Source organism: Eumetopias jubatus, unplaced genomic scaffold, assembly GCF_037043125.1.
Source record: "Eumetopias jubatus isolate StellerSeaLion01/CBP00866 unplaced genomic scaffold, mEumJub1_p1.0 scaffold_4, whole genome shotgun sequence".
Lineage (NCBI taxonomy): Eukaryota > Metazoa > Chordata > Mammalia > Carnivora > Otariidae > Eumetopias > Eumetopias jubatus.
In genome coordinates this window covers 133735049-133762959 of record NW_028274810.1, presented here as the reverse complement: position 1 = coordinate 133762959, position 27911 = coordinate 133735049, and the positions used below count along the sequence as shown (strand labels likewise).

The following is a 27911-nucleotide window of genomic DNA, read 5'->3' as shown; positions in this document are numbered from 1 at the left end:
AAGAGGTTGAAGCTTTGTGTTTTGTTATCGAGACATTTTGTACTGACTTCCCTTGCTCTATAAATCCTGGCCAAAACGAGCAACTACCTACTTTCTAACATGGCAATCCATACATCCGAGCAACTTTTAACAATGCATTTAATTGTGGAACATTTTGTGTTAACAAGCTAAAATATAAATAGTTATCAGAACATACACATGTACGTATTTCAACCATATAAAATATTTAATACAATGATAAAAAAAATTTAGCTAAAACAGCAAGTCTGTATTGAAGGCCGTAATAGTGCCCTAAAAGATAAATTGCAAGAAATAATAAGCAAAACTTTTCTGTCAAAATATGGGAAGTCTAAAGGACAAAGAAGACAGGCAGAGAGGGCTCTCAGACATGGTTCTTTGTGTCAATGGGAAGGGCTGCATGGCAGCTTGGGGATGATGGAGGGAGAAGGGTGATTAAAAACAGATCAACAAGAACCCCAAAAAAACGCATTAAGAAAGAAGAAGAAGTTTTCCTTAGCTAGTCTCAGGCTTTTGTTGTTTACATCTAAGTAGAACTGAGGCAAAACTAAAACTAAAGGAAATCTTTACAAACCTTAATTACAGTCTTAGAAACTAAACCGGCCAGAGTGAGTTACACAAGAGTTGACAGCAGTCTGCTTTATTGGGTGGAAACTGCCTTGTGACATGGCCTGGGATATGGCAGGTGACCTGGCAAGCGCCACAGTAAGATTGCTTACAGCCCACTCCGATTCTGCCCTCCCTGTCTCCAACCTTATTCTTAGTCATGTTCCCATGTTGGGGTTAGATCCAGAAATTGGCAGGTGAGCCAAGTGTATGTAACTTCACTCATACACGCAGAAAAACATATTCTTTTCCTTTGAAAACTTCACAAAGCTCTCTTTAGGATGCCTCGAGAGCCTATTGGCCTGTGCCAAATTAGAGTTTGGAAGATTCGTTTCACCCTTTTTTGGAAAGTTAAAAACCATTTCTTTTTCACAGTGAAAAAAATCTTGCTAAAATTGCTCTCCAATTAAGCAGTGATTCATAAAATGATTTGTTGATGTCCAGCTCATTATTTTTACTCCCCATTCAGCTAGGAAACAAGCTCCTTCTAAACCAACACCAAGTTAGGCAGGGGAGGATCCAACCAGACTCAACTGTCCAGAGATGGTCACTGGACTGTATACAGATCCCGAGGCAGCGGAGGGAGAGTCTCGGCTCATGTCACTTCTGGGCTGGAGTGGCTTTCTGCTGGCCACAGGATAATTTTAAACCATTTAGCATCGTTTACAAAGCAGGCCATCCTCTGCACCCCTCTGGTTATTCATCAAAACTCTGGCCCTCTGTCCTCCACTCCAGTACATCGAACCAGTAACATTCCTTCTGCCTGAAACGGAATTTCTCCCATCTACTTTTCCTTCAAATACTAATGTAGGCTTTCCTGACAGATTCCCCAAATTTGGGTCAGGAACTATGTTTAAAAAAATGGGTGAGCTCAGGGGCAAAGTATAATGGGAAACAAAAATGAACATTACTTTCCATTTTTCTTTTTTTATTTCAGCCTTTTATTGTGAAACTCCATTATGTTTTTTTTAACATAATAACACAGTCATAACCATTGCCAGGGTAGCCTCTACTAAGCCCATAACATTTCAGGTTTGGAGAAAAACCCATGAAGTCATCTAGTTCAGCCCCCTGATATTACAAATGAGAAAGCAATTAGAAGAGGAGGGAGGTGCTAATTGAAGGGGCTAATAGGAAAACATAATTGCATGGTCTGAAAATGTTTAACTCAATGAATGGCAGCATTTATAGTTAATGCTGTATTAGTCAATGAAGTCTGTTATATTTCTGAGAATTATCTATTAAATATTCTTTTTTTATCAGCTAGAAATTAAAAAAAAAACAGAAAAAAGTTTCCATTATGAGTTTGGACACAGGTAAAAAGAAAAATTAGGAAAGCGAGAAAAAGAAGAAACTATTTAAAAATCATCACTTATTGAATGGAGCACTGGGTGTTATACGCAAATAATGAATCATGGAACACTGCATCAAAATAAATAAATAAATTAATTAATTAAAATGCAAAAAAAAATCATCACCTAATCATTACATGGTGATCTGTTAAAGGGTGTTTCATGGCTCTGGTCAATCTATCTATTCCTTAGTAAAAGTTCTTCTATATCTTTTTAAATAAAATAACTGTGTAGCCTTGGGTACTGGAGTAGAAGGAGAAAAGCAGAATAGAGAATGTTAATTCCTATTGTGACAATTCTTTCTTTTTTTAAGATTTTATTTATTTATTTATTTGAAGGAGAGAGGGTTAGAGTGAGCATGAGAGAGAGAAAGGGGGGGAGAGAGAGAGAGAGAGAACTCGCACCATTGGGAAGAGAGGCAGAAAGGAGAGGGAGAAGCAGGCTCCCCGCTGATTAGGGAGCCAGACTCCAGGCTCACTCCCAGGACCCTGGGATCATGACCCGAACCAAAGGCAGAAACAACCAACTGAGCAACCCAGGCGCCCTGTATTGTGACAATTCTAAATGAAAGCTCCACACCTCATACACACATTCCTATAGATTCTAAATTGAAACACTATACTTGGTATATTTTATTTTTAGGCAGGCTCATCCTTTCTTTTTACCAATATAATTTGTGACTTTATATGAGTGTATATAGTGAAAGATATAAACTTTCAAACATTGCATACACACACACACCCACACAAACACATACACACATTACATACATGTATATATTGCCCTGAACTTTCTTGACTACATCTTATTGAGCAAATCAAAATTGGAAGAAAAAAAAGCGTTTAGCAAACTATGCCCACAAAACTTATACATTTTAAATAATGGCTGCTCCAGCATAAATTTATTTATTTCAATTAATCATTGTTAACACATTTTTTTAAAGATTTATTTATTTGAGAGAGAGAGGGCAAGAGAGTGCTGGAGAGAGGGGCAGAGAGAGAGAGAGAGACAGAGAATCTCAGGCAAACTCTCCGCTAAGTATGGAGCCTGGCGCGGGGCTTGATCTTACAACCCTGAGATCATGACCTGAGCTGAAACCAAGAGTCGCACGCTCAACCAACTGAGCCACCAAGATGCCCCGTTGTTAACACATTTTTGAAAATTAAATGCTTATACTGTGAATAGTTAAACTACCATGAAAAAGGATCACTAGAAACTATAAAGTATACTAAACTACAACTCTATAAAGAGAATTTGTACATACAACCAAGATTTACCATTTATTAATGTATATCTTTTGATAAGAGCTCTTTTTTAAGAGGGGACTTCTAAAAATGTTTCTAAAAATTATTTTAACATGAAACACTAAGTGTAATTTGTTTAACTATATATGTTTAATGTACAATATTAAGTCATATTTTAAGATAAAGTTTACAACAGTCCTGGTAAACGATGCACTCCCTGCGATGGTTTCCAGTGCACAATGATGATGGGGTTATAGTTTTCACTGGCCATGGCACTTACCTCCACATCTTGGAATAGGTCCACTCCACATTACTTTTCCATCCATAAGGATACACGTAATTGTTTCTGTTCCCTGGGTTTTAATAAATCCTTCTTCACAAATAACTGAAATTGAACTTCCTAACTGAAAGTTGTCCCCAAACCGCCGCGCATTGATTGGTATTCCAGGATCAGGACACTCATTATGTCCAAATGCTTGAGAAGAGCAAACAAACAAAAAACACACAAACAAGTAGTATGAGACGGACTCATATACTTGGGGTGAGAAAAACTGATTTATGTTTACTTCTAGAAAAGCCTTTATTTATTAAAATATATATATATATATAGAATTGGAGGCTCTCCTTTGACCCTACCTGTTTGCCTGTGATGTAAATAGGTGTGATTGTTTTAAAATATGAATTATACTTGGTGCACTGGGTGTTATACACAACTAATGAATCGTTGAACACTACCTCAAAAACTAATCATGTAGCATATGATGGCTAACTGAACATAATAAAAAAATAAATAAAAATATGAATTATATACTCTAAGATTAAACTTCAAGATAGGATTTTTTCTGCCTATTTCTGGAGATCATTAGGCATAGACTATGTAAAAATTACCAGTATAAACCAGCCAGAATTCCAATTATTCTGAATAAAGAGCAGGTTGACATCTCATTGCAAACTTTTCTTGTGATTCACTCTTTGGAATGGAGAGACAGTCTTGTGAGGTTATAGTGAAAGGTTCCAAACTGGTATGAAAGTCTTAAAATTTCTTTATAATTTTCCATTTGTCATCTATTTTCTGCCATCTAAGAAAAGGAAAGAGAGCTAACTCTTGCAATTACCATGTTTCAGGCAGTGATAGGAGGTTTGGAAATGTGATAATCTCATTTAACATTTAGAGCTCTAAAGAGTAATATGAGATTCAGAAAAAGATAAGTAGCTGGGCTCAGGTCATAGAGATAGGATTGAAATGTATCCCTCACTCTGACTAAAGTTTATCTCAACCACACTGTATGTTGGGTTTTTTGTCTCAGGTCTCAAAAGAATGTGAGTTCTTGAGTTCGGGGCCACTTTCTTATTTTATTTTGTGTCTCCCAGGATATATTTAGCCTAGCCTTAGCAAGTAGCAGAACTGTAGGGACAACGTGCATATTTTAATCTCTCAAAATTATAGATTACATGAGCCCTCCAAATTTCTCTCTTTATTCATCTGGATGGCCAATATGTACCATAAATGTTTAAATTAGCACAATATAAATGGAAGAACATTTAAAATAGCAAAGTCTAAATGTGTAAAACATAGTTTATGAGGTATTTACAATTATTATTATATTCATGCTACATAAGTACATGAAGTTATTTTAAATTCTCTCACTAATACTCCCTTTGATATTGTTCATAAATTATATAACTTTTATTATTCATCCTCCTCATTTTTAAGTTAGGCAGTACAGAAGAATACTAAGGTAACTTCTAAAATATATAAAATATATTTTTTATATATATGTAGGTATACTTTTTTTTCTAATTATTTTTTTTGTTGTGCTAAAAAACACCCAAAAGCCTCAATTGATTAAGCCTTGTGGTTCCTATATATAATGCCTGATAGGTATTTATTTCAGAAAAATATAATTTTAGTAGAAAAATTAAATATAAGAACTTGCATATGATGGATTAAATTATTTACTGAGAAACAGAACAAGAAACAAGGAGACATATTTCCATAATACCCTGAAGGTACCATAAACATTAAAGTTAAAAATAGTACACATTTAAGATAAAATAAAAATTATAGGTGGGTAAGTGCATATATATCTATCTATCTTTATACATATATATGAACTATTTTTCACAGGACTTTCAGATAAAGCAACTATTTTATACAGCAGTCTGTATGACACATGTCACAGCTAATTTAACTTTAATGATGTGCCATTACATGTTGACAACTTCACCACCAGTCACACTTTGAAAAGGCAGTAACTGCTTTTTGTTACTTATTGTCAAAGCTCAGCACTGAATGGTCAGGGGTGGAGGTTAGAGATGCCATTTTTTTTTTTTTTTAAAGAGCAAGAAACTATAATCTTATTGTTATATGACACAAATATTAACTCGTCAAGTTGGTCAATATCTGACAGAGTGTGGTAGCTTCAAGGAAAAAAAAAACAAGAAAAGTCACTAGTATTCTATGGCTTTAGGAAATGTTTGCAAACAGAAGCGTTAGTATGTAAGTGTATTAACGTACTAAGATATTTTCTCCTTCATGTGATTCATCTTTTTGCTATCTTTATACCTTTCTTTTTTTCAGAAAAATACAAAGAATATGAGTCATAGACAATAGTTAAATAACCTTAAAGAAATCTCAAAATTAAGCAACATAATAAACACAATTAAATAAGATGTTAAGGTAATAGTTCAAAAGGCAACTAAATAATGACAGTTAATGCTTATTGAGCGTTTACTAGGTATCATATACTCTATGCTAAGTTATTTACATGCATCATCTAATTGATTCCTTACAGAAACCCAAATATGGTTTTACTGACCAGAACACTGAGGCTCATTTATTAAACCTAAAAATGAAGCACAGCCAAGATCTGAAGTTGCATAGTTTCACTATAGAGATGACACTCTTAATCTCTAAGGTACCTTTCCCCCATGGTGGCTTTGCTAAGTCAGTTCAGCAGTCTGCTGCCCCTAAGTTAATGATTGCCTGCCCTGTAATGTTTCTGCAGCCTTGTGAATTTTGTCTTTGGAATTATAACTCTGTGCTGTCATTATTTATTTAAGATCCCCTATGTGTTTATGAATATTTTGTTTTTTATTTTATTTTTTTAAGATTTTATTTTTAAGTAAACTCTACACCCAACCCGGGGCTCAAAACTGCAACCCCAAGATCAAGAGTCGCATGCCCCACTGGCAGAGCTAGCCAGGAGCCCCGGTTTATAAATATTTTGAAAGAAAGATGTATCTCCTTTATATGTTTGCATACCAATAATGGAGCACAGTATATGATATATAGTAGGTTTGATCTTATGCTTATAAGATTTAATAGAATGAACTAATATATTGGCTGCTATCATAATATTTGAAACATATTTTCTTAATATCAGGCTTCTCACAAACAGAGAAATGACACAATAGGGAGTAAAATATGGTTGCAAATCAAGAACTAAATGACTATCCCTGGCACAATTTTACATATATATGATTTGTTCAAGTTTCCTTTCCTATGGAGGAAGAGAGCTGGTTTACGTGATTCCTTTCTAGCTCTACGTTGTAGAAATACATTATATGAAAAAGATAAACTTACTGTTATAAGTGATGTTAAAGCCACGTCCCGACATTGAGTGGTCCGCTTGAAATTCCAATCGCAGAATATGACTATTACTAGTAAGATGGGAAGGCACCTCAGCCCCAGTAAAGGTTCCAAGAATTGGCGAGTCTGGAGAGTCACCATCTTTAACGGCAAGGAAGTCAAACTGAGATTCCAGATCAAAGTCATTAAAAGAAAGATGTATCCGGCTCCCTGGATCAGAGATTATTGTCCAGATGCAGTTTAAATTATTTCCATACCCTTCTGGGTAATCAGGAGAAAGCACTGTTCCCATTGGTGCAGTAAAGTTAGACAGACAAGGAACTGTTGAAATAAGATTTTAAAAATATAATAAATGTTCAAAAGTAATATTATACCTTATTTTGCCATATCCTTATTATACTTTATCCTTATTATACCTTATTTTGCCACAACTATGATACTCAATTAGCAGTTTGAAAAAAAATTAAACAATGTAACTTATAAAACAAAAAATGTTACCATTTTCACATATTAGAAAAGGCAACTGTCACTTTGGATGACCATATGCTTTAATATGCACAAAAATATCATGCATAGGGAGTAATAAAGGCAATTTATTTTGACATTTATCATATTTGTGTTAGAGTTCTATACAAAGTTTTTGTTTCTGTGCTTAAGAAAGAAGATTGGTGGGGCGCCTGGGTGGCTCAGTCATTAGGCGTCTGCCTTCGGCTCGGGTCATGATCCCAGGGTCCTGGGATAGAGCCCCGCGTCGGGCTCCCTGCTCCACGGGGGGCCTGCTTCTCCCTCTCCCGCTCCCCCTGCTTGTGTTCTTCCCTCTCTCGCTGTGTCTCTCTCTGTCAAATAAATAAATAAAATCTTAAAAAAAAAGAAAGAAGATTGGTAATATTTAGAGATTTCCATATGAAGCAATAATGCTCTGGAAATGATTGAAGGCAAAAAATATTATGCGGATATTAACAGGACCGGGATGTTGTAGCCCAGACAAAACTTGGAGGGAGGCTGGTGACTAGGCAAGTTTCATTCCTACTATGGCCATGAGATGCTCTCATAGTTAAAAACACAGATAAGAAGACAAATTAGCTTTTATAGCTATCACGACTAGTTGCTAACCCTGGAAAGACAAACTTTCACACCTTACTAAAATGAAGTCTCTCCCTGACCCAGCTTGACACCTCCCGTCAGTTTTCCTTTAGCTTTTAAAAACATCTGAGCTAAAGGATCACACAGGACATTTAGGAAGTAGAAAAAGGGTAAAGAAACAAAAGTAAATGGTCTTTTTACAGAGAGGAAATCATTGTTAAAATAATGATGTATTTTCTTCCAGTGGCTTTCATTACATAATTTTGACAAAATCAAATTCATTTAATTTTGCACCAAATATTATTTACATAGAGTATGAACTTTAAGCCTGAAAAATATTTTGCTAAATTTCTGCCTGGAAAAGTTGTATTAACTTATACTGAAATATAATTCATATATTAGAGAGTACAATACCTCTACCAGCATAAACTATTATGATTATTTGACCTTTCTTATATGATAAGAGAAATGGCATATTATTAATTTGCCCTTCATTGCCTACTAGCAAAGTGGAAGATTTCTCCATTTTCTCTCTTTTTCAATTATAGGCTCATGAACTCTGATCATTTAAGATTATGAACACTATTCAGTATTATGATTCATATAATATTCATACATTATTTTGTTAATACTTTTAGTATAATTTGATTATTAAAAATAATTTCTTTTGATTTTTTTATATTGCTTTTAAGTTTAGATCTTTTATTAACATTCAGAAATAAGACCAATATTTATTTCTCTATCTACAGAAATATAAAGACAAAAATACAACCATACCTATATATATGTGTGTAAAATATGTAACATATGTAAAAGAATGACAGGAATTATATGTAAAACCAATTGTTTATTACTATATATGTATATTTTTTTTTATTTTAAACACAATTTCTAACCTAAGTTTGCTTCTTCTACATGGAATGATGTTAGGAGTTAACACCAGGTCTTAGAAACTGATAGCCATTGGGCTGGATCCAGACTGCAAATGTGTCTGGTACAATTTTTTTCTTATGCCTGTACAAAAATTTGAAATCACATTTCAAAATCATCCTATTTTACATCTGAGGGGGAAAAATCCAGAGTTCTAGCTTCTTTGAAAAAGCTAATGCACTCCAGCTCCCTACCACTTCCATCATGGGAGCACACATACCTAGTCCTATTCCCTTCACACTTTGACCTGCCTGCATCCTGCAGTCATTTGATTCTACTGTCCTTTACTTAAAGGTAGGTTCAGCAAACTTCTTCTGTAAAGGGACAGATGGTAACATACTCTCTTTTGCAACTACTTAACTCTGCCACAGCAGCAGGACGTCAGCCACGTGCAATAGGTAAATAAAAGTACAGTTACATTCCAATAAAACTTTATTTGCTAAACTAGGCTTCAGGCTAAATTTGTCCCAAAGACCTTATTTTGCTAATCTCTAATCTAAATGATGCCTACTTCCAGGCAAGGGATGACCAAGATCTATCATGCTAATCTCCCATCTCAAATAAATAGGTCAATGCCGGTATAATACTCTGAACCCTTTGTTATATTAGACGCAATTTTTAATGTAACTTCCTTTGACCCAGTGTTATATTTCTGTGAGTACCACATTAATTTTATGGTAGCAATTTAATATTATACTTTGATATCCACATAAGTACTTTTCTTTTAAAAAATTCTCACATCGATTCTATTGTTGCCTGTTTTTTTGTTTGTTTTTTTTAACCTAGCTGCATGTCAACACATTCCCAAAGAATGTGTGTTCCCAGAGAAATAATGTTAGGATTTTTATTGAAATTTCAAAGCAATTTCTATATAATTCACATATTTATTTATTTAGTTAGTTTTTAAAGATTTTATTTATTTATTTGAGAGAGAGAGAGAGCGTGCACGAGAGGGAGAGAGAGGGAGTAGCAGACTCCGCGCCGAGGAGAGAGTCCGACACGGTACTCGATCCCAGGACCCTGGGATCATGACCTGAGCCGAAGGCAGATGCTTAACCAACAGAGCCACCTAGGTGCCCCTAATTCACATATTTATTATAATGTAATAATATAATGTGTTCTAATTCAGGAACACAGCATCTCTATGTTTTTTTTCATAAAATTTCCTTTTCTGAAAAGTTTGTAATTTTCTACGGGTTATTTGGATTTATGTAAAAATTATTTCTACATATTTTATCATTTTATTTTTTGGGGTAAATTAGCTTTCCATTACACTTTCAAACTAGCTATTATTGGTATATAGGAAACTATTAATTGCTACCTATTTATCATATACCAAGTTGCAGGACTTAATTACTTTTAAAGTAGTAAAAAAATAAAAAAGTGTCTTCTAAATTTTCAAGAGTTTAAATTTGTTTTAGTCAGCATTATTGTAGATATTGTATTAAATGTATTTTAGCATCCCTTAAAATGACTTAAAAGTAGTTCCATTTTTGATGCGATATATTACATTCATAGATTCTCCAATATTACACAACGTTGTCTCCTTGGAAGAACACCTAGAACTAAAGATCTTCGAGTGAAGTCTTTGGAAGTATTACTAACTTTAGATAATGCTAAAAGAATCCAATCAAACTCTCCTAATACATTCTCTTTTCTCACAGCAGGAACTTCACAAGGTGATCTTGGTTAGAGATGAGCACTGGCCCTTAAAAGGAGAGGGTTCTACTGAGGGGCTCTATGCACTCTTCCCCTCCTACATTCCCTGAAGAGCCAGCAATACATATTTTGATTAGGGAAATTTCTGCCACATTAAAAAAATACCCACTTTGCAAAAACATAAGATTAGGTATCATGGCAATATGTATCTAGACACTATACTGAGAAACAGTAGTACTGGGTGCCTGGGTGGCTCAGTTGGTTAAGCGACTGCCTTCAGCTCAGGTCATGATCCTGGAGTCCCAGGATCGAGTCCCACATCAGGCTCCCTACTCAGCAGGGAGTCTGCTTCTCCTTCTGACCCTCCCCCCTCTCATGTGCTCTCTCTCTCTCATTCTCTCTCTCAAAATAAAAAAAATAACGAAACAGTAGTACTTACTTGATATTTGGTTCTTTTTTTTCTTCTTTTTAACTATGCAAAAATACATATTAGAAAACGACCTCTAGTCTCTTTAAAAGTTCTGTTACTTTTTAAAAATGTTAAATAATTTTAAAATGTTAAATAAGCAACATTCCGAATAAAGGAAAATATATGTTTTGCAGCATATTTTGTAACTCAGATGAAATGTAGTTCTTGAAAAATGCTTTTTTTTTTAAAACCAGTTAAATATTGAAGTAAAGTTTGTGCCTTTGTAGGGAATGAAGGGTTTCACAAATGAAAAACATTGTAAGTTGGATACAGATGAAAAATCTTATATTTGAAAACCATAAAATTATTTTTATTTTCATGAATATTGGCTTTATATGTTACCATTTGTGAATAGTCAAAGCCCAGATGCAAAATTTTCAATATTGCACCTATATCTGGTAAGTTGCATTTGTTGGTATTTAACTGAAACTAAAAGTGTATCAATAGATAATACAAATTATATTTTGGTTGTAGTTAAATTGCAATGTTTTAATGTATCTGAAGAAATACATTCTTTTAATCCAACCATACTGTATATCATAAACATTAATGAATTTTTTCTGTGCAATATAAATAAATGGCACATGAGTATGCATTAGTGTGAGCACCTACAAACAAAAAATAAGTTAATGCATTATACATAGAATATAAGCTTTAAATATTTTAAGAGCTTTTGATTGAAAATAAGCATATACTATCTTGTTAAATAAATAAATGAGTCTACTAGAATTAGCTCAGATGTATAATTTCCATAAGAAGTATGCTATCTATAAAGTATAAAATGCCGCCAATAAAACTACCATATGTAATATATACTTTGCAATTACCAAGTGAACTATGTTAACTTTATTTAAATCTTTAATAAAATTTATAATTTGGCATAAGCACACTTGTTAAAGATAGTATCACAAAGTGCTACTCGTTCAAAAATAATTACACGGTTCCAGCTCTTTGCAATTAATTACAAAAGCAATTATATGCAAGGACAGGGTAACATATGCTATCTGAAAGCAAAGCATTTGGTACTCACAGATGCAGATGGGTATGTTTGCAGACCATTGGTTATTCTCTTGACAAACAATGGATTTCTCTCCAATTAATTCAAACCCAAACTGGCATTCGAACCTTAAAACATCACGATTAGAAAATCCATCACCTTCTCTAATTCCATATAAGGGTGTACCAGGATCACCACAACTTTCTTTTTCAATTTCTGCAAAAAATGGAAGATAAAAGTCACCTTCCAAGGGTTTGAGGCACATGATATCCATACGACCAGTTTAGTAGAGGTACAACTCTGTATATGAGATATTTCAGAACAAAAAAGATGAGTATGTTTTCCAACCTTAATTTTTGTTTCTTTTGCTACTCTTATGACTATAATTTTTAAATTTTTTTATTGTTATGTTAATCACCATACATTACATCATTAGTTACTTATGACTATAATTTGATGACATGCTCTTTAGAAAACAACTAATGCAGTTCTCTCATTTAGTAGATGGGGAAGCTGGGGTCATCAGAGCACATGCTAGTGGTTGTGTCTAACAGAACAATTATGACAAAATTTCAATCTTTTGTCTGCACTACACACACACACACACACACACACACACACACACACATCTATGTATGTTTCCCAAACCCCCAAAACATTTCTTATTTTTATCTGTACATGATACAGTAAATCCTTAAGTCATGACCAGGTTGTGAGGTACTGTTGTCCGCCTCAGTGTTCCTACAGCAATCAGTGAATACCTTTCCCGTAGGATCTGCCACTCTCCCTGACACTTGCTGGTTGAATTATTTCCCCAACTACACCTGCCAAAAAAAACTCTTTAGGGCAGGAATCAATTTTGCATTCCAAATTACCCAGATATGTTCCTCCATAAATGTTTTTATATGAATTAAATTGAAAAGGGTTGAAAAAATTCTCTTAAGAGCACATGAAAGCACTCTTTCAGCTGACATTCAAAGAAACACCAAATGTCTAGGATCTTCATTGTGAAGCTAAGAATGTCAGTAGCAAATTACTGTGGTAGTTGTTTTGGTTTTTAAGTCACAAGAAATCACATTAATACAGTTGTCCTCAAACTACAGCAAAAAAATTAAAATTAAAATTAAAAGATAAACTTTGAGATAAAGTTATGGCCTCTATCCTGATATTCCAACAACCACACATTCCTGGTTTTTCTGTAATTTACCAGCCCCAATTCGGTGTGGTCTTTCCAGTTCTTTTCCTATACTTTTATAATTATACATAGGCATATATAATATGGAATACTATAAACATCTATATTTATGTAAATATAAAACTCCTCTCTTCAACTACATAGTATTGTTTACATATGTGTTATATTTATATTGTAGTATACTATCATCGTTGTTCTATAACTTGCTCTTTTTCTAACCAAACAATAATTTTGGATTTATTTTTGAACACCCTTGTATTTTCAGCAGAAACCACAGCTGGTTATAATGATTCCTTTAATACACTGGATTTGATATTTTATTTTTATCTATGCCATAGTCACTTTAGTCTACACATTTTTTTCCTCATGTGGTTCCTATCCAGATTTAATATCAGAGAAAGAAGTTTGTAATTTTGCAACTTTCACTAGTCTTCAGGTAAGTTTGTATAACAGGAAACCTAGATCCTTGAGTGTTAGAACTTGCCAAAAGAATGCTGGCTGAGTCTGGTATAATTTTGAGGAATATCTGACTACCATTTTAATCTCTTCTAAAATTATTTTTCTATTGAAGGCATTTTTAGGGGGTGGAGGAAGAAGGGGCAATATTGGCAACTTATATATGTTAGAGAAGGGACATTTTCCAAGATTTGCCAGTTAAGTGGGTTAGTGGTAATAGGATTGTGTTATAGGATTTTTAAGTATCTCTTCATAAATAATGTCACAAATCTCACTCTTAATGCTATATACTTGTGATTAGTCTTTCAGTTTTCTTTGCTTATACTTACAAACAGTTGTCAAATTTATTAGTCTACTTTAAGAACCAACTTTTGCTGATCAGTTCTATTGTTTTAATTTTGTTTAAAAATCCCTCCTTTTTATCTTTTTTGGATTCCATGTTCAAGTCTCTTTTGCATTATTTTGCCATTATATTTCTGCCTCTTGAGCTGAAATCTTAGGTGTTTTTTTTTTTATTAGTTTATGTTCAGCCCTTCTTGTTTCCTGAAAAAACAAAAATTGAATCCATAAATTTTCTTCAGAGTTCTGCTCTGATACAGAGAGCTTTCTTTGTTCACTTCTAAATAGTCTGGTACTTCCATTTTTATTTCCTCTTTATTCATAAATAATGTAAAAATGATTTTAAATTTATGGGTTAGTGCTATCACATTTCTGTTGATTTCTTTTTTCTTTTTTTTTTAAGATTTTATTTGTTTATTTGACACAGAGAGACACAGCGAGAGAGGGAACACAAGCACAGGGAGTGGGAGAGGGAGAAGCCGGCTTCCCGCTGAGCAAGCAGCCCGATGCGGAGCTCGATCCCAACACCCTGGGATCATGACCTGAGCCGAAGGCAGACGCTTAATGACTGAGCCACCCAGGTGCCCGTCTTTATTATTTTTTTAAGGATTTTATTTATTTATTTATTTATTCCAGAGATAGAGAAAGAGAGAGAGAGAATGCATGTGGGAGTGGGGGAAGGGACGGAGAGAGAGGGAGAGAAAATCCCAAACAGATTCTGAGTGAGCAAGGAGCGGGTCTGGTCGCAGGACTCCAACTCACCACCCCGAGATCGTGACCTGAGCGGACACCAAGAGTCAGACACTCAACTGAATGAGCAACCCAGGCACCCCCATTTTTGTTGATTTCTAGTGTTATTGCTTCAGTATTCAGTGTAAGTGTATTCAGGTCTCACAGTGGATAAGTCAGTAAAATATATTCAATTCAACGTGTATTTGTCAAATTGAAATTATTTATGCCCTTAGTTATTTTTTGTCTACCCTCTCTGACAGTTTCTAAAAGAACTGTGTTAAACTTCCAGAGTACGGATTTTACCACATTTCCTTGTAGTTGAATCAAGTTCACTTCACATATATGAAATAATCATTTAGTCATTCAATTTATTCAACAAATACTTATTTGAGCACCTATGACATACTAAATTTGGTTCTAGGTAGGTGGGAAAAATCAATGAATAAACTACAATAAGTCCTGCTCTCCTGTACCATATATTCCATTGGAGATTTATGAATAATAAGCAAGAAATAAATAACATCTTATTTTAGAAAGTGATACATGCTCTGGGGGAAAATATTGAGCAGGAGTAGATGGGCTTAAGTGCTAGATTATGGTGGGATGACATTGTTACCAGGCTCACAAAATTATATTACTCTCATGCCTTAAAATTGAAATTGTTTCTGTTACTGAAAGAATAGATTCTGCTTCATCTGAAAATGTCTTATTTTGCCCTCACTATTGAATGATAGTTGATAAATTATAGAGTTTTAATTCAAAATTATTTTATCAGCATTTTGAAGATGTTTTCCCTGATCTTTTATCCATCCAGTATTTCTGATGACAAATATGATACCAAAGAAATTTTAATTTTCTTATAATTAATCTGTCTCATGCAATGTCCTTCTCCCTTACATAAGTAGTGGCATTCCTTTTTAGACTTTTTTGTTTTGTTTTTTAAAGATTTACTTATTTATTTATTTGAGAGAAAGAGAGAGAGCACGAGAGGGAGGGGCAAAGGGAGAAGGAGAGAGAATCTGAGGCAGACTCCCTGCTGAGACCCAAGAGGGGCTCCATACCAAGAACCTGAGATTCAGGACCTGAGCTGAAACAGCACTCAACCTACTACACCACCCAGATGCCCCTAGACTTGCTATTTTAATGTCACTATCATTTACCTAGCTTTTTTGTTTGTTTGTTTGTTTTGTTTGTTTGTTTGTTTGTTGTTTTTATGTTTGGTGCTTGGTAGATTTCTTCTGTCAAGTAACTTGTAATTTTTTTTAAGTTCTAAGAAATTGTTACAATTATTTCCCTTAAAATATTATTTCTTATGTACTTTCATCTCTCTAAAACTCATTTACATTGAATATTGGAATTTGGGGATTTAACCTTCATGTTGCTAAATCTTTCAAATTCTTATTTTTGAAGTTCTCTATTCTGCATTCTTGAAGAAATATATATATGTAAATATATGTATATATATATTCTGATTTACTAATTCACTGTGCATGCTTATCTAATCTTAATTCAACCTAATACTGAAAAATTGTGTTGTCATTTCTTGAATATTTAATGATTGTTATTACTTTTTATTGTTTCATAACCTCCTATTATTCTTCCATGAATAGAATTTCTCCCTTTTTTGTGAGGATATCGAATATATTTATTTAAAATAATTTTCTTATTCCTCTTTTAACTGTTTTCTTGGGTATAAGCAGAAGTGTATGAAGAAAGCAGCAGAATAAACGTTCTTCTAAAGCAGCATGTTTGAAGAGAATGTGCTAAATCATAATGGTCTTTGAGCCTGTGATGAAGGTGCAGGAGGAGGTACTTGAGGAAAGAACAAGACTGCTGGTTTTGAGCAAGCTGTCAAATAACCGTTTTTATTTGCTTGCTTCACTGCAGCTCTGCAGGTCCTGCACTCCCCGTCTTCACTGTCAACATCCCCCACCTTCAGGCTTATTTCTTCTCATGTCAGAACCACCTTATAGTTCTGGGTGTAAACTTTTCCTTCTGTTGATCTGTGGTGCAGTCCACTTCTGTGGTCTTCATTTTAAGTTGGGGAGCCCTCCCTCTTGATAACTGCACTGGACTCTCATTCCACAAGTGACATTTGGCTCAGTAGCTGAAATATTTTCCTCTGAGGTAATCACTAGTTTCTCAGGATTGCCAGCGGACTCCTCCCTGGAGGCTTCTAGCCACAAAGCCCATTGGCTTCCTATGCAGAAGCTATAGCAACAGACTCCCATGATGGCACAGGCTTATGAAATTCTCAGCTTACCTCTATATTATATATGTATCTTTACATGTTTATTTATATACATTTTGTTAGGGATCCCCTCTAGCCTCATAACAACTGACATTTCCTCTTTCTATTCTTAAGCATCAGTACATTTTAAAAATATGTTTCCTATCATCTTCAGGTTAGGATTGAGAGGTAAGTGCTTACCCTATTTTGAAACCATATGTTTTTTCTTTGGTCCTTGAGTTTTAAAAATCAAAGATATATTTTCTTTTTTTATTCTTTAAATTCAATTAGTCAACACATAGTACATCATTAGTACATCATGTAGTGTTCAATAATTCATCAGTTGCATATAACACCCAGTGCTCATCATATCTTGTGCCCTTCTTAATGCCCATCACCCAGTTACCCCATCCGCCACCCACCTTCCCTTCAGCAACTCTGTTTGTTTCCCATAGTTAAGAGTCTCTCAGGGTTTTTCTCCCTTTCTGATTTCTTCCCATCCAGTTTTCCCTCTTTTCCCTTATAGTCCTCTGCACTGTTTCTTATATTCCACATATGAGTGAAACCATATGATAATTGTCTTTCTCTGATTGACTTATTTCCCTTAGCATAATACCCTCCAGTTGCATCCACGTTGATGTAAACAGTAAGTATTCATCATTTCTAAAGGATGAGTAATATTCCATAGTGTATATATATATATATATATATATATATATATATATAATATATACCCACTCACAGCAATGGACGAATCATCTAAGCAGAAGATCAACAAGGAAACAAGGGCTTTGAATGACATTGGACCAGATGGACTTCACAGATATATACAGAGCATTCCATTCTAAAGCTACACATTCTTCTTGAGTGCACATGGAATTTTCTCCAGAATAGATCACATGCTGTGTCACAAACCAGGTCTCAACTGGTACCAAAAGATTGGGATTATTCCCTGCATATTTTCAGACCACAATGATTTGCAACTGGAACTCAAGCACAAGAGGAAATTTGGAAGGAACTCAAACACTTGAGGTTAAAGAGTATCCTACTAATGAATGAATGGATCAACCAGGAAATTAAAGAAGAATTTAAAAAATTCATGGAAACTAATGAGAATGGTTCATAACCTTTGTGATACAGTAAAGACTGTCCTAGGAGGGAAGTACGTTGCAATACAAGTGTCTCTCAAAAATTAGAAAAATCTCAAATACACAAGCTAACCTTACATCTAAAGGAGCTGAAGAATAGCAAATAAAGCCTAAACCAAGCAGGAGAAGAGAAATAATAAAGATTAGAGCAGAAATGAATGAAATAGAAATCAGAAGAACAGTAGAACAGACCAATGAAACTAGAAGCTGGTTCTTTGAAAGAATAAATAAGATTGACAAACCCCTGGCCAGACTTATCAAAAAGAAAAGAGAAAGGACCCAAATTAATAAAATCATGAATGAAAGAGGAGAGATCAGGACCAACACAAAGGAAATACAATCAATTTTAAGAACATATTATGAGCGACTATATGCCAACAAATTAGGCAATTTGGAAGAAATGGATGCACTCTGAGAGACGTATAAACTACCAAAACTGAAACAGGAAGAAGTAGAAGATCTGAACAGACCTATAACCTGCAAGGAAATTGAAGCAGTAGTCAAAAGCCTCCCCCAAAACAAGAGTCCAGGGGCAGATGGCTTCCCGGGGGAAGTCTACCAAAGATTTAAAGAACTAATACCTATTCTTCTGAAGCTGTTTCAAAAAATAGAAATGGAAGGAAAGCTTCCAAACTTGTTCTATGAGGCCAGCATTACCTTGATCCCAAAACCAGAGAAAGACTGCCAAAAAGGAGAATTACAGATCAAATCCCTGATGAACATGGATATCAGAATACCAAGATACTAGCCAATAGGATCCAACAGTACATTAAAAGGATTACTTACCATGACCAAGTGGAATTTATTCCTGGACTGCAAGGGTGGTTCAACATTTGCAAATCAATCAATGTGATACATCACATTATAAAAGAAAGGACAAGAATCATATCATCCTCTCAATTGATGCAGAAAAAGCTTTTGACAAAATACAACATCCTTGCTTGATTAAAACTCCGTACAGTATAGGGATAGAGGGAACATACCTCAAGATCATAAAAGCCATCTATCAAAGATATATTTTCAAACAAAGATGTAATTTTGGAGCCGCAGTACCCTCATACTGAAAAACAATATACAGTAAGTACAATAAATACATACCTATTATATATCACTGACTTTGAAAGTTTTTTTGTACCTAAGAGGTGAAACTGATATCTGAACAAACAATTAACATGCAACAGATGATTGTTATAGTAGAAACAGTCACAAACAATAACTAATAATAGTGGCCATCAGTTTTTGAGCATGGAAACTGTACTAGCACTATGGAAAACATTTTTTTAAACATTAATTATGTAATTTAATCCTCATAACAACTCTGTGAAGGAATTAATTGTTATCTCCATTTACAGATGAGAAAACTGAGAGTCAGAAAAGGTAAGTATGGCTTTAGACTGAATAATCCCCCCCATTCATATGCTGAAACTTAATCCCCAATGTGATGGCATTTGAAGTAGAGTTTTGGGAAGGTGATTAGGTTCTGAGGGTAGATGCCTCATTAATGGGATTAGTGCCCTTATAAAAGAGGGCCCTTTAAAAGCTTAGTGCCCTTTAAAAGCTCTTTTCCCTCTTCTACCTGTGTGAGACCCCAGGGGGAAAACAGCCATCTATGAATGAGGAAATGGAGATCCTGAGTCTGCCAGTGCCTTGATCTTGGACTTTCTAGTCTCCAGACTGTGATATTTGTTGTTTATAAGCCACCTAGTCTATGGTATTTTTGTTATAACAGCCCAAAGACACTAACTTGGATAATTTCACAAAACTTGTGTATAGCAGAGTTTAGGTGCATAGCAAAAAGTCTTTTTCTTTTCTTAGCAGGCTCCACAACCAGTGTGGAGCCCAATACGGGGCTTGAACTCACAACCCTGAGACCAAGACCTGAGCTGAGGTCAAAAGTCAGATACTTAACCATCTAAGCCACCCAGGTGCCCCACAAAGTCTAAATCGGTAAGATATACTGGAGGAATTTTAATTCTTTAATTTCTCATTTATGAAACATTTGTTTTGTTTCTAATATGTATCAAAATAATACTAAGCATTAGGAAAATAAAGATAAATAAGATGTATACTCTGCTCTTAAATGAGGGCAAAAAGGAGGTATAGATAAAACCCCTTGGAGTTGGAGGTTGGCAAATAGGTAAAGGTGATCCTTGCACTTAGAGTTATTTCACTTAGTGAACTGGAGAAGAGGAAAGAAGGAAAGGTATTTAGGTGGAAGAGGAGCAATATCAGGAAAGATATGTAGTCTTTTTGCTTCTCTTTCCTTCTATAGGTGGTGACTTGGTTGGGGTTAAGAAGCTGAGTCCATCAGGGCTGCTTTAACAGAATACCGTAGACTGGGTTTTTGAACAACAGAAATTTGTTTCTCTGGGTTGTAAGCGCTGGGAGGTCCAAGATCAAATGCTAGCAGATTTAGTGTCTGGACACAGCCTATTTCCTTGTTCATAGACAGCCTTCTTTTTGCTGCGATGGGGTCCAGGGCAGGCCACACCAGAGTGTGCCACTTTGATGTGTGGATTGTTTTGAGCTGAAGTCAATCAGGGCCCAAGGGACTCAGGAGGAGCTATTTGTCTCCCTTTAACTGCCTGAAAGCATTTATATAGAGGGCCTGGCCTGATAGAGAGCTATCACCAAAAATAACTACAAAGAGTATGAGCTAGGTGTGGTAAGTCAGAAGGAGCTCAGAGAGACCTGTTTGTTCAAATTCCTCTTTGAGTCCCATTGTCTCTGCCCAGCATGGCAAATATTTGTTTAGAAACATTGGCTCTCCCCATCTTCATGTAAATTGTCTTCTTCCCCTTTGAAATCCCAGACTCCTCTCTCCTTCTCCGTAGCTCAGGATGGTATATCAACCTCAGTTGCTTCACTGTCAAGAAGCCTATATCATGGGAGTTCTTATAAATACAAAATTAATATTTTTCTCCTGTTAATCTGTCTTATGTCAACTTAATTATTAGACCAGCCAAAGAACCCAGAAGGGAAAAGCTTTCTTCTCCGATAGCTGTGTCCTCACATGGTGGAACGAGTGAGGGAGTTCTCTGGGGCACTAATCCCATTCACTGGGATTCCACTCTGATAACTGAATCATCTCCTAAAGGCTCCATCTCCAAGTATGTCACTTTGGGCATTAGATTTCAACATACAAATTTCAGGGGGACACAAATATTCAGGCTGTAGCAAAGGCAGTGTTGGGCACTAAGGGTTGAGGACGTGGTGAGGTGAAGCAGGTGATGTTGTGGCTGGGGCCAAACAAGTAGAAGTAAGGCCACGGACGCAGCCAGTAAGGTTGGGAAATTGAGTATATATGAGGGGATTGTGGAAAGCATGAATTTGAGGATAAGAGTAACCAGATTTCTCATTATCAAAAAGGAGATGTAGAAAAAGGGAAGGCTTCAAAGAATCCTGAAGAGAAACTAAAGTGGACGAGCTGTGTGAATTTGTGTTTAAAATATAGATATACACAGGTCAGATACAGATGAAAATGTGTATATATAACATGTGTATATATATATATGTGTGTGTGTGTGTGTGTATCCTATGTCAAATACACACAGATATACATATATGTGTGCACACATATTTTCTAGTTCCATCCACTATAAATACTAAAAGCAATAAATTTTTATAGCGACAACCATACCACGTGCCCAGATCTTGGTTTCTAAATGCCATTCTTTACTAAAAGGAGCCAGGAAGGCTGTTTCTAGGGTTGGACAAGGAAAAGAACAATGTGACATAGGATGTGTCAAAAAAAAAAGTTCTTAAGGAACAGCGGGGACATATCAAATCACCAGCTTGAAGGGGCTCCACTGCGCATGCTGGGACAGTTTCACCATCAAAACAATATTGATAATGATAGATTACAAACTGATTTAATGTAATTCAATGCAAATGGGAGGAAAGATAAAACTCTGCATGTAGAATGACAGTTTAAAAAATGTAGAATTAATAAAAATAGAAGATCAACATTTGGTAGCCACTGTAGTGATTTTGGATTCTGGGTGAATGTTTGATAAAAAAACAAACAAACAAACAAAAGAAACAAGATGATAATGTAGTCTTGGATTACCTCTCTTTGAAGCATATATCAGTCACAAAGGTGAAAATGGTGATGTTACCATGGAAAAACCCAGAAGACACTAATTTTACTAGATGATCAAGTTTCACATAACCAGTATAGGAAATACAGACATTGTTTGCCTTCTGGTGTGATGCACTAAGACACAGAATCATTTCCATGGTATTCCTGTCAAGAATGCATGGTCTAAGTCTGAATAGGAGGAAAGACTTCATGGACTCAGATTGAAGGACGTATTACATAGAACAAAAAGACATGACAAATAAATGTAATAGTTTTGTGGGTTGACTCCTGGATAAGGAAGGGAAAAGAGACATTTTTGGATCATTAGTGAAATTTGAATGAGGTCCATGAATTATTTGATAGTGTTATATCAAGGCTAACTTTCTAATCCCGATGGTTATTTTGTGGTTTTGTGGGACAGAGTCTCTGTTTTAAGTAAAACTCAAAGTATTTGGGAGTAATGAGGCATTATGTTTGCATCTTTGCTTTCAAATGGTTCTGTGGTGGTTTTAAAACATGTCTGCAAATTCTTTGATGCTCCTCTATCCAAAGGTGTAATCAAATTCCTCTCTCTTTGATTATTGGGTAACATTAGTGGCTAGCTTCTAACAAATGGAATATGGCAAAAGGGACATGACTACTTCTCTCAGCAGCTCTCCTAACACTATCAGTTGTCTCAAGCCTGTATATGTTTGGGGCATGGAACAACAATCAGCAGAGTCTACTTTATCTTGTCCATTGCAGCAAAAACTATAGAAGCTCCAGTATCCAGGGTTGATCCAATAGGATTGAGAAAAGCTTGATCTTCCCAACAGCTCCCTTGAGGCTTTTCAATGCCACCCGGAATTGTGGAGAACTTAATGCCTGAGGGATGAACTTTGACCACGAAGAGGCAGGAAATGGGGAGGATACCAGTGGATTCATTTCTTACCTCCCTCTCCCCAAAAAGATGGCTCCAAACCACAACTAGCCCACATGGCCCACATAACCAAACACATAGCTGTGTTTCTTGTGAGGATGTGATCAACTCAGTAACACTCAATAGCATATCACCTCATATTTGATTCCTCCTTTCCCTGTTATATCTCTTTTTTCCCTCATCTTTGCTGTTTTGGAATTGTACTCCCTTTCTCCCCCCATAAAGTATTAGTCCATAGGCTATGCCTCAGCCTCTGTTTTCGAGGGAACCAAAGCTAGGACCTGTGACTTACCACTGGCAAACAATGAACGGACAAGGTCAGGGACTAGGCTATCTAATGGTTGTATAAACATAGATGTGGTTTCCAGGAAGATAGGATATTAGCTCCCATTATTGAATGACTATTATTTGACAAGAGGTCTGCTAAATACTATAACTGTTTTAAATCATGCATTTCTTATTAAAACACTGAGAGTGAGGCATCGTACTCCAGCTAAATAGATGAAAAACAAAAGGTTCTGAGAGGCTAACCAAGCCCATAAACACAGAAATAGCTTAAATGAGATTCTATTCCACATCTACATGACTCCAATAAGCACACTCTTTTCCACTGTTCCTTGCTGCTTGAGAGAAAGGATAGAGGGGATAATGTGGGCCAGGTACTGGAATAATTAAGGAAAAGAGATGAATTCACTTGATTCCAGTGTTGGAAAGGTAGCAATGTTAATTTTAAAAGAGGTTTTTGTCTCCAATGTTTCAACACACTCATCCCACCCCTGCATGATACCAGGGTGATTTTAAAACTGTTCAGTTCTCTTCAAATCCTTTTCCATGGAAGGCCCACATAATCTAAATCTTTCCTGTCTCTCCAGTCCTGTCTTCCATCATTTTCCTACAAGCTACCTGTCACACATGTTGAGACACCCGCAGTTCCCTTTCACACCCACATGCCATTAGGAATGTCATCCTCTCTGCCTAGAAATAAGGCATTCTCCTAGTATACACAACCTGGGGAAGCTTCTGTGCATTTCCCAAGGTCAGGTTATACTTTTTCCATAAAGACGGCCCTGAGCTTACAAGCACAGTTAGTTTTTCCTTTCGCTGGGTTTCTACAGGCCTTATAGGGCATACTTATATATTGAACTGTATATTTTACTTTAATTTATTTACTTATCTGTCTCTTCCCATGAGCTTTTATTGATCTTTGCATTTCAAGTGTCTATACATGTGAGGATAACAATTTATATATCATTTATGTGCCAAGAAAAGTTCTTTTTTTTAAGATTTTATTTATTTGAGAGAGTGCATGCACCCGAGTGGGAGGGGGCAGAAGGAGAGGGAGAAGCAGACTCCCTGATAGGTGTGGAGTCCTACACTGGCTGGATCCCAGGACCTTGAGATCCTGACCGGAGCTGCAGTCAGACACTTAACCAACTGACCCACCCAGGCGTCCCAATATCAGGCAAAGTTCTAAGCACTTGTTCCATTTAATCCTGATATAACCCTATGAGGTCTCAACTGAAGGCACACATATTTTAAGTGGCAGAGCTGGGATGTGAACCTGGTTAGTATGGTTATGGAATATGCGTTCTTCAGCTCTATATCTTCTCTCAGCATAATTTTCAAGCAATAGTTGTGGAATATGACAAGAATAAAGGCAATAAAGAGCATACAAAAGCATGTTGTTTTATTAGCAAACAATATAAGCAATCACAAATACCTATAGCTATAGAGAACTACATGTATAGAAAACCATGGAATGACCTGTTATAGTTATATCTTTTGAATAATTTAAATTTTATAGTTGTCTTATAATCTAGAATATGAGTGCTGAATGTTTTGCGATTACCTCTCAAGAACCATTCTCCATATTTTTCTTCTTGCTTTTTACCACTGGGGTAGGAGTAGAGGCTGACCCACATGGACCCATAACAGAGAGGCTCTTGTGCCACCCAACTTCCTCTGTGTGCAACGAGTAGTCAAAGAACAAGTGGCACTGGCAGGAGATGGAATGCGGAGGTTGAGAAGAGAACTCCACGGAGCATTTTCCTCCCAACTTTTCTGCCTGATCACCATGGGATAGCTGTAACCCTTGACTGAAAGCCAAGCTTATGTCAGGGTGCCCTCTCCATACAACTGTCCTCTGAGAGGTGTGGTTATCATTCCTAAAGATGATCCTGACTCTCTGTTGTCACTCGTCACTTCTTAGTGGCCACTTCCTTAAGCTCTGCTTACATATATAAATAGACTTAATGTGAAGGTGCAATTTGTTTCCTGCAGTGTTTCTGACTGGTACAGTGTAGCTTACCACTGAATGCTCAAGGCAACACAGAAATAATTTAGCTAGCGTCCTACCGATAGGTGATTTCATTATCTTCTAATATTGTGTCTCCTAGAATACAAAATGGAGTTGGGATTTCTTTAAGAAATATTGCCTCCATTGGAGTCAGCTAAATACTGTGCATCATTCACAACTCGAACTGGAAGGAGAAGAGTAAGCATCCATTTGTAGAGTCAGAGGTCGGCATTCACAGAGTAGCACCTGGTTCTGCTCTTTCTCTTCCCTGCTGTGGAGGCAAAGAAATCAGAGGCTGGGGAAGAGGTGCTAAAGTAAATGAAGATGGGAGGTCAGAGGAAAGAGAAGCAGAGCACTATGAAAGACTCTTCTGCAGTGAGTTGAAAACAAATTTGGAAATGTAGGTTTAAATGGCAGTGGTTGAAATTTGTAGAACAGGACTCTTTCAACACCTTTTCTGTAGTGACCGAGTAACTTTGATCCTTGCTGCCTAAAGTAATAAACTCTCATTTTAAATTCAATCAGATTTCCAGCCAAAGACTAACATCTGGCCTCAAACTGACATAGAAATTCTCATTGATCAATCTCTGACTTGACAACAGTTGACACTGTAATTCAAATACTTCACAGAGAAACTGTGTAGGTTAAAAGAAAGTGATCTGTAAAACTTGCAGTTTTGCTGATTCTTAATGTTAAGAAGCCTCTTGGGAATCTCATTACCTTAGCAACGGGCTTACAAAGGTGGTGAAATACAGAATCATGCCGGTAGAAAAGACCTTGTGAGTTAAATTCAGTCTCACCTTCAAGCATCTCAGACAAATGAGACTCTAGTCAACATTTAAGAGATTTTGAGAATAAAATCTATATCTTCCCAGGCAAAGTAATAAAAGGTGTATTTGCAATAATAAATGTGTATTTTATAATCATGATGAAAACCCGGACATTTAAAAAACTTCAGATTAGATAAAACCATTTAATAAAAAAAATGCAAACTTCAGAATGCTGGTAAATACACCCCAAGACAAAGTTTACCTTTTCCCACAGAGCTGGTATAAAAGAACATCTGTAGCCAGTAGTTAAATCATATACTCTTTTGATATATAGCAAATAGAGGAACTAAAAAAAAATTAATTCTTAATCATATGTCACCTTAAAAAGTTATTGAATGCTTTAGCACATTTCATAGAATTAAGAACTCTTTATCAGTGACAAAAACAATGTGCTTTTCTTTGCTTCTAAATATGATGTTGACATATCATTAATTTGGAGTTGTTTTTACGGTTGCATTGACATATATATGACAAAACTATTTCTATTCCATCATCTCAGTGCCAATGTTTCTAATTTAGAGGATACCCAAGGAACTACAGTTAATGTACATGTACACAAGCAAGGAGTTTGTCAGCCTTCATAGGTGCCATGTCTGAATATGTCTCCTCAAAATTCAAAGATGATAGTATTAGAAGGTGGGACATTTGGGGGTGATTAGGTCAGGAGGGCTAAAACCGCATGAATGAGATTAGTACTCTTATGAAAGAAGCTTCGGAGAGATACCTTGTCCCTTCTACCATGTGAGGACACAGAGAGAAGGTGCCAGCTATGACCCAGATAGAGAATTCTGAACAAAAGTTCCCCTCACTAAAACAACAACAACAACAAAACACACACACAAACCAAACCAAACCAAACCAAAACAAAACAAAAAAACCATGCTTGTATCTTGGTGTTGGACTTTCAGCCTTCAGAACTGTGATAAATAAATTTCTGTTGTTTATAAACTACCTAGTCTGTGGTATTTTGTTGTAGCAGCCCAAATGGACTAAGGCAGTAAGGATGGAATCTATGAACTTGGATTATGTGGCATTTTCCTCCAACCCAGTGATTATCAGACTTTCTTCTGACCACGGGTTTCCTGGGGTTGTATGAAAGACATTACTCAAGGGAATGAGGTTATTTTTAGAGAAAAGCCTAAGTATCCTCTAATTTAATTAAAAAGAAATAATGTATGAAAGTAGGTATTTAAGTATTAACATATTTCTTGAAATGTCACAATAGTTCAAAATATACCACAATGTAGTGACTCCAAAACTGAGAATTGTTAACTAAATAGTTCCTTAGTGTATAAATTTTATTGTCCAAACATTTTAATGGGAAAAGGTGAGAATCAATTAAACACACACACACACACACACACACACACTTCCTGATATAGTATCTAAGTTCAGAAAATCTAAAGGTTAGTCTTACCAACTTCAACGTATAACAAACTCATTTCAGTTCAATATTTGCTAAGTATCCACTGTGTACAAAGAACTGTGCTAGGAACTATGGACACAAAGAGGTATGTGTCATAATCCTGGCCCTTAAAAAACAGCTATCCTAAGAGTCAGTCTGTCAAATAGGTGTATTCAGCATATGTTTTTCAATTTCTTAGCACGGGTTTTTAAGAGAATGAAAACAGACTATGCTCTGGTTGATACCTATGCCACAAACTGTGAATGTTTTAAAGCTCCAAGATGATTTCAGAAGTTAAGTGCATTCCCTATGTATTCTGATTTAAGTGAC

General features: G+C 35.8%; 1 protein-coding gene across 4 annotated transcripts in view; it reads right to left on the bottom strand.

Annotated features, from left to right (window-relative positions):
- CSMD3 (CUB and Sushi multiple domains 3) overlaps positions 1–27911 on the bottom strand; it is a 1163243-nt gene that overhangs the window by 414723 nt on the left and 720609 nt on the right. For all 4 annotated transcript variants that reach the window (XM_028122520.1, XM_088023099.1, XM_028122521.1 and 1 more), the window contains 3 exons: positions 11984–12166; positions 6807–7133; positions 3501–3695 (listed from right to left, as the gene is read on the bottom strand). In XM_028122520.1, coding sequence (XP_027978321.1) covers positions 3501–3695; positions 6807–7133; positions 11984–12166 — 705 coding nt within the window. The remainder of the gene's footprint in view (positions 1–3500; positions 3696–6806; positions 7134–11983; positions 12167–27911) is intronic.